The sequence below is a fragment of the Antrostomus carolinensis genome, unplaced genomic scaffold (assembly GCF_000700745.2).
Source record: "Antrostomus carolinensis isolate BGI_N321 unplaced genomic scaffold, ASM70074v2 scaffold22832, whole genome shotgun sequence".
In the NCBI taxonomy this organism is placed as follows: domain Eukaryota; kingdom Metazoa; phylum Chordata; class Aves; order Caprimulgiformes; family Caprimulgidae; genus Antrostomus; species Antrostomus carolinensis.
This window is the reverse complement of record NW_010299264.1, coordinates 1-8,418: the sequence shown is the minus strand read 5'-3', so window position 1 is coordinate 8,418 and position 8,418 is coordinate 1. Positions and strand designations below refer to the sequence as shown.

General features: G+C 42.9%; 1 protein-coding gene across 1 annotated transcript; it reads right to left on the bottom strand.

Annotated features, from left to right (window-relative positions):
* Nucleotides 1-4,179: 4,179 nt before the first annotated feature.
* LOC104517718 (ankyrin repeat and SOCS box protein 11) lies at nt 4,180-7,067 on the bottom strand (the record flags this gene model as incomplete). Its single annotated transcript, XM_010162740.1, has 4 exons — nt 4,180-4,304; nt 5,438-5,629; nt 6,576-6,710; nt 6,917-7,067. Coding segments are annotated over 4 exons (603 nt in total), but the record flags the coding sequence as incomplete, so codon positions are not given.
* Between the last annotated feature and the right edge of the window lie 1,351 nt (nt 7,068-8,418).

The following is an 8,418-nucleotide window of genomic DNA, read 5'->3' as shown; positions in this document are numbered from 1 at the left end:
CTTTTCCTACTGACTGTGAGGAACGTTGTTCATTATACGTTTTCAAAATGTGTTGGTCTTTATTTTCACTGTTGTATACCCCTGAGGAGGTGGACCATCAGCCAGACTGCTTGCAGATTAGAGTCTGGGAAAAAGTGCTCTCAAGCCACAGGGAAGCCTGTGGAGCCAGGTTTTGGGCCAGGGTGCTGAGATAGCAACAAGAGCAGAGCAAGAAGATCATTGCCACAACTGTCTTGACAAATTAGTGCAAACTGTGAACAACAGCAGCACCTTCTGCTGTGATCAGACACAGAGAAATTTGGCTATGTGCAGCCAGACAGACAGCAAGTACTGGTGCTGTGCTTGGAGTTAGCCCAGACAGCAAAATCAGGGACCAGGTACAGCAAAATCATTTACGCCAGCTCTGCATGAGCACGGTGGCCAGTACAGTCCTGTTCCCACAAGGATGCACCAGCTGAGGAGCCTGTGAGCAGAACACATGCCATGGGGGTGACAGCTCTCTGAACACCACTGCCCTGCCCTGGGGTTAGGGAGGGCTGAGATGTATAGGTTCAGAGTAGGGGACCCCAACACAGCAGCCTGGTGAGCAGGAGAAATAACACAGACCCTCGGGAGACAGGTTGTTGTAGAGTTACACTCCTCAAGGAGGATACTACAAACTATTTTCTTAGTGACAGAGGAGAAATATCTGAATCCAGGAGAAAGATGAACAGGAAAGACATGTTTATGAACAGAAGCCGAGTGGTGTGAGAAAAGATACAGTGAAGGAAAAAAAAAAGAATTGCAAAGATGTTTTGAGACATAGGAATGCACCTATTGGTAGAAAGAATATAGATATGAAGACTGCTTATTTTAGAGTAAAGATGAAGACGGGGCTGATACAAAGCCCATATAATTTTGTTTTGCTTTGGGTCATGAGCAATGATAGTGATATACTGAGTAATTAATGAAGGCTTGAAGTCAACATCTGATTAGGCTGAGATCTGTGAGTTCCTCATCACTGGCATTTCTGAGTCCACACTGGATCTCTCAAAACAGATGGATAAGAAAATTGAAAAGTGGCCCAACAGATTGAGAATGATAAAATGAAGTCTTTTGATTTTATATTGTACATCAGTAACCTTTTTAAGCCACTCCTGCAAAATATACCCTGTATCAAGGACTTTATGGCTGGCAAGCATCCGTAGCCCAAGTTCCCACTTTATGTTGCAAATCAGTGTCTGTACTCAGAATCACTAAGTGTTTATGGTTCAGAAGATCTTTTCCAATAGCCAAGATATTGTGTAATTATTCCCATTGAGATAGGCAGCACTTTTCAGTGAAGCAAATAGAAATGGCAGTTGTTGGGGGTAAAGTCATGCTGTGGTATAGCAATGGACATTGCAGCACAGAAAAATGTCTGTGTTCCCAGGAAAACCATATTTTACTCAAATAACTGGTTTCTGTAAATGATCACAGAATGATAGAGAAGATGCCACCTATTCTGAAGGAAAGAGACCTTATGAGATTAGTCAGCCCTTCTCCTACCTGGGGAAAAGCTGCTGTATTCAAATCTGACAGAAGAAAAATCATGAAGATTCAGTAGTCTCCTAGTAAATTGTCTTAGTCCTTTTCTATCCCCATATGAGACATCTTATTTGCAAAAAAATTAAATACTTCCTCCAGCTATTTCCTCAGTAATATTTCTGTACATCGTTACAACACAAAGCATAGTCAATGAAAATTAAATGGGTAACTTAATCTTTTGAAATACGAGCAAGAAAGTCTAGGTAAAGTTTCTAATGGAATTTCTTAACGTCAGGACTTCTGAGCTTCTCTTCTGATTTATTAAGGCTCTGTTCCCTCCAGACTCACTGATACACAGAATTTCAGGAAGAATGATGTCTCCAGGAGGAAGCAAAGGTGAGGTGATTTTTTTGCTGGGAAGCTAATACCAGCAATAAATATAGGGCAGCTTCTGTTGCTTCTTAATATAAACCTTTCTGAGAGGCTGAAAGACTTGCATTTCCTTAATGAAGATACATTTTTTCAATTTAAAATCCTATGCAAGTGAAATACTGCTTTCATTGATGATTGCAGTAGGAAATCAATTCAGCATTACACATGCCAAAATAGATCCCATAAATTGTTATAGCCCCTTGATTGCAATGCGAATCTGACAACCCACACAGCTGAGGCTCTGTCTCTCTATTTAGATAGCGGATGGTATTCTAGCTGCCACCTTATAAACAGAGCAGGTGAGCTGGCAGTAAAGAGAAGACTGAGAAAGATCTGCTGACATGAGATTAATATAGACATTTCTTTCTTGATAGTATTTGATTTTCAGAAGCTCTTGAGAATTTAGAGTTCAAATCTCTGAGATTCATGATATACTGTACTATACAAGGTCATTCATGTCACTGACATTTTTATGGGCAATGGTTCTTGCCGTCAGATAGCATTCAATATGTGCAAACACAGGCTGAAAACTACATTCATTTTTGGCTGTAACATTGCAGGTCCAGTCTCTGAACTGCTAGGAGCACAATTTCTCCTATTTGTGCTGAATTAATTGTAAGAAAGTACCGGAAATGTTAGACCTATGTCTCAGAAAGGGAAACTGTCATGATGAAATTAAGGGATTAGCACTGAACCAGAGAGGCTGCTGCTGCTGGAGCAGGGACAGGAGCTCAAGGTTGCTGGAAGCTTCCAGCAGACAGCTCCCTCTTGACTTAAGATGTATGAGCAGTGAAAATTGGTACCAGCATGCATAACTCATAATAAAGCTGCTACGTCTCATAGCCTGAAAATGTGTCAATGGCCTCTTGGACCTGTGAAGTTGAGCTATGTGGAGACAGACTCTCCTTTTATCTCTATTTTCTGTTTTACTACAACCAGGGAAACGCTATCGCCTGTCCCATAGCAGAAGTTTATAAAAATTTGGGTCTGAAGAAACATTTCTCCACTCAGAACAACCTCCATGGGAAAAAAACCCAAACCTTTATAGAGCCATGCAGACACGTTTCTCAACTCAGAGAGATGCACATTTTTAGCTGTGCTGTGTCCAAGCTACTAACCCTGATGATATTTATACTAATACCACAATGAGCAAAGTCATTACACTCTAAAATCCCTCTGACAGGAAGGTGATAAAAGCCTCTGGAGAAGGGGCTGAGGGAGCAGACAAGCCTGCAAACTTCACCTCCTGGTGAGCAATATCCATCAAGCAGAACATTTAAGTGATGCACAGCCATCCTTAGGGACCCTGCTTCTCTGTAGCTCTGCAGTTCGAGGGCTCACCTTGAGAAACATCAAAGAGTGCAAAGCCCAAAAGGAGAGGAGCAGCTCATTCCTTTGGTTGTCTTTAAATCTCTCAAAGGACAGACATTGAAAGCTGACCTACTGTGCCCGTGAAAACATTTGCAGATTTGGACTGGAATTCAGCTAAGAAAGACAGCTCATGTAATGAACACAGTCAGATCTCAGGCGATATATCTTAGGACTTCTTTTGGAAGAGTTGAAGATTTTTTTAAGAATTTCACATATTTTTGTGAGCTTTACTCCAGACCCACACATCTGCTTTGTTAACAGCATTAGCACCTCAGAGGACAAGATGCATTAGCCTTGGGGGCAGCTAGGCTTGGGGCAAGGAGACGTACAGTGGCTGGACAGCCAGAGCCTGCTGGAAGTTGCTAAGTCTCCACTAGACCATGGAAAAGAGGCAGCAGGATGCAAAGTCAAAGCTGACAAAAGATGTGTAATATATTATATGCGGCTGATGCTGGGCTCTTTCATTCTCACACTAGTGGAAGAATAACAGCCACTACCTTGATTTTGACAGTGAGATTGGATAGACAAGAGGAAGACGCTGCACAGATACTACAGGAATAAATATAACACTAAATGCAGAGGAAATCTGTGTGTGTGTCTGTGGGTGGGTGGATGTGTGCATGTGCATCTACAAACATGTCAAGTGAGCTGTTCAGGACGGTGTAAGTGGATGTGGCAATAAACCGTGAGGAAACTATATCCGTATCATTCACTGTCTATGAAAAGGTGTTTTCAATTTGTACCATCACATAGAAGCTAATGTTTGCTATCCACAGTAAACAGTAAATGATGTCTTTGATTTTTTCTTTGATACAATAATTTTGGAGCAAACAACCATTTGTTCCTCTTTCTTTAAAGATAGTCACAGACTTATCGATAAAGGAGAAAGTTCTCAAGTGGCTCAGGCAGGTGCAGCTTGTGGACTGTATATAGGCACGACCGGCCCAGACGCTTTCTGATACACAACCGGCACAGCTGGGCAAGGCTGGCAGGACCTGGGGAAAAAAAAAAGGCAAGAAGAAGGACCCCCAACCCCACCACCAGTATAAGTCAGAAAGCAACGAACACCAGCAAGATTTACAAACCAGATCAAACACTATGCAATGAATTGCTGAAGCCAGGAAGAGCTAAATACATTATTGTTCATATTTAACTTACATTGTCAAAACTGGTTCAGCAATTTGAAAACTATGAGCACTATAAACCTTTTTCTGCATGCATGGCTAGGATTTTCTGCATCTTTTCTTGAACAAGTACTTAAAATACCATAAAGGTGGCTGCAATGGAGAGAAAGCAAGATTGTCATATGGGATAAACTCTTGTTCCGTATTAGAGAGCCCACTGGTAGGAAAGCTGTCAGAAGACTCATCGGGGTGATGATGAGGCTGGCTTGGGCAGTGGCTTGCATGGCACTGCACATCAGCAGGTGGCCCCAGTCCACCCCACCACAGGCCAGGTGAGGGGCACACCAGGCACAAACCCATTGGAAATGGGGCTCTGTTGCTTCTGTAATTATGTGCTTGCTTGTGTAAATGCAACTTGCTAGTGAAATGTGTCCCTGCCTCCCCTTCGCTCTCCTCTTGCTGGAGCTGCTCCTAGTTGAACATTTACACCTGCTCAGAGGTGCTCAGTTTCCCATCCCTGGATCAGCCCTGCCCCTCTGGTTTCTGGCCAAACAGTAGCAGTCACAGCAGTGTTTGGCAACCAATGAGTAGAGATGTGTGCTTAAAAGCCTGTCCTTATATCTTCCAGGTAAACTTCATAATCTGTGCTTTTACTACAGGAAAATTTAGGAGTCTAAACAGGCTGATAATGCCCCCTCTGAGAAGAAATTAATAGAAAAATATGGGATCTATAGAAAAGAGTACTTGTACTACTGTCACTGGAAGTAAAGAATCTACCATCTCCCAAAGCAGTTAGGAAATGGAAATATTTTATATTTCACACCACTTAATAGTAAGGAAGAGAAGCAATTAAAGGGAGCCATCTAAGTAACCACAGCAGGAAAGTCAGGGTGAGAACTTACATAGAGCATTACTTATAAAAACAGTTAAGAAAATGCAGTTAGGTAAAGGAAATAAATACTGTTCTACTTAAAAAAAAAAATAAGAAGAAAGGAAACCATTACCTTCCAGTAGCAGAAGCACCTGTTCTACTTTGCTGTTGGGTACTGCAAGATCCAGGGCACACTTGAGTTCAGCATTTCTGCATTTTGGGTTAGCACCATAGTCTGTCAGCAAGACAACTATCTCCACGTTGGATTTCCTTGCTGCCGCATGGAGGGGGGTGTCTAATCGCTTCCCCACATTAACATTGGCCCCTTGAGTAAACAAGAGTGCGCTGTTAGATCTGTGAGGCAGCAGGAACTGTCTGAACCTGCAACACACAGGCTGGTTTCCATCAATAGATTCAATAGATGAAGAGGATGGATGGCACACACAGGCCTCCCTCCCTCCTTTCTCTCCATAGCAGCAGTGCAAAACTCAGCAGGTTAGATATCTGCTGTATAAATGTCCTCTGAGTCACCAAACTCTGTCTGCAAGGAACAGAACTGAGCAGCTTGACCTTCAACCCAATAGATGTTCAAAACCCACCCAAGCTCTGTAAATTTATCAGTAACATAAAATCTGACATATATTAAGTTAATATCATTACTAGGGGGAAAAAGACCCTTTAGGTATCCCATCGTAATAACTCCGGGAGCACAGCGAGGAAATGCTTGCCCTGGGCTTGCCAGGCATGGCAGGGCTGCTCTTCTAGCAGGTGTAAATCAGCTAATGTACACTGACAGTAAAAATTATGCTAGCTCATGGGCTGTGCCTGGACCTGCAGTGATTATTCTTTCAAGTGGCTTTACTGCTGTCTTCATCATCCACTGAGAAGTGGGTGAAGTTAATGATTATCATGGAAGTTTATCATAATCAAGAGTTGATTTTGGTCACCAGTATTAGCCACCATCATCTGTGCTTCCTGTTATCATCCCAGAAAACTAAAAGTATTTTATTTTCACATTCAGACAGTCTCAGGGAGGTGTCTGTAATTAGGGCTTTTTTTACTGGGGATATCATAAATTCTTCTTTAATGAGGGTGAAAATTTTAATAGCCTCAAATTAAAAATTTTAATAGCCTCAAATCGCAGATTTGGACTGTCCAAACACCTCTTGTGGAAATAACCCATGAGGTTTCAGTGGACGGAGAGCCTGGAGAGACCAGTAGTGCTGGCTCACAGCACCACAGCTCTCCCCCATCCCTTCTTCCAGGTGTACCTAGCTCCAAAAGCTTCTTGACACAGTCTGTCCTCTGGTATGTGCAAGCCACATAAAGTGGGGTCCCATGCTGCAGGTCTTCTTGGTCAATGTCAACCTCATGGGCCAGGAGGATCTCCATGCACTCCCTGTGACCTATGGAGAGAAGAAGAGCTGTCACTAAAGTACTGCAGAGCAGAATACACCCAGATATAACCAATGAGGCACAAGAGCTGGGATAAGCCAAGCGTATTTATCTGTATCAGTACGGACAAGGGGTTTTTTTGAGAAATATTTTAGCATCACTAAATATGGATTTCTCACTTTGTTACTGTTAGCTTCACTCACAGCCTGAATGTTACCTCTCTTGACAGCTTCATGAATGGGCGAAGCAAGGTGGTTCCTGAGCTGCGGCTTGGCTCCGAATTCGAGCAGCATGTTGACACAGGCCACGCTGCCACTGCAGCAGGCATTAAACAGAGGAGTGATCCCATCGATGGTGACTGCATTGACCTGGAACAGCAAGACACCCTCAGGATAATCCAATTTAAGAGGAACACCCTTGCAGCGTGCCACATGTGCACACCAGAAATGCACCAGGAAAAAGTGCTTGTCTAGTTTTATTTCAGAGTTGATTTTGTTAACAACTTTCAGAGTTATATGTTGCGGCACAACCTATATAACATTCTCCTTTGAGATCTGTCCTCTTGCCCAGATAGCTAATGCCATAAGGCAGTGACACTGCCTGCTGTGAACACTCCTCCTGCAGTTGCTCAGAAAATGCAGATTTTATTTTATTTTTTTTAATGCGGAGAACTTGAGTATCTTCATGACCATCTAGTTTGCACCAACCTAAAGCCAGAATATGCTCAGATGAAAATGGCTTTGCTTTTTAAAGGAACACATTTACTTCATGTTTATTACTTTCACCTGAAAACACATTTCCAGCAAAATAAAATTTAACCAAAACATAGTCTTAACCCCAAACAGAAAAGGAGCTTGAAAGAGTTGGCATTCATATGCATGTGTGTGTAAGAGAGAAAGAATTTCCTTTCTCCACCTCTGATGTAAAGATCTGGCAAGAACCACCATCCATCATTCTCCACTGGGACAACACAGTCCCTGGCTTGTGTTGCACACAGCGTCGTAACGGCTGCATTTAACTACGTAGGAAGCCCTTGGAGCCAATTTATGCAGCAAATCTGCATGTCTTTAATTCTGTGGCACACTGGAGAAGAGTAATGAATTACACAAGGACGTGGCAACTTGTGCAGTTTCCAAATCAGGGAAGAGAGGAAAGAGATGGAAGAGGAGGGGCTGGAGAAGTCCTGGGTCATGGGGGAAGTCGGAGGACTTTGCTACCAGTGCAAGCACAGGAGCTGCATTGCAAAGGGGTCAGAGCACTAGGGTAGAAATATCTTAGCTCACACAATTTAACAAGCAAGATATTTTGCCTTTAAAGCAGAGAAAGGCAGTGATGTTTTATTGATTTATTCTGGATAATTCAGCAGTGAACCGTCTGCAGTTGTGTGGTGGGTTGACCCTGGATGGATGCCAGATGCCCACCAAAGCCCACTCTATCACTCCCCCTCCTCAACTGGGCAGGGGGGAGAAAAATATAACTAAAGGGTCATGGGTCGAGATAAGGACGGAGAGAGATCACTTACCAATGACTGGCACGGGCAAAACAGACTTGACTTGGGGGAAAAAAATAAATTTAATTTATTACCAATCAGACAAGAGGATAATGAGAAATAAAACCAGATCTTAAAAAGTCTCTCCTCACCCCTCCCTGCTTCCCGGGTTAAACTTCTCTCTCAATTTCCACCTACTCCCCCAGGGGCACAGGGGGACAGGGAATGGG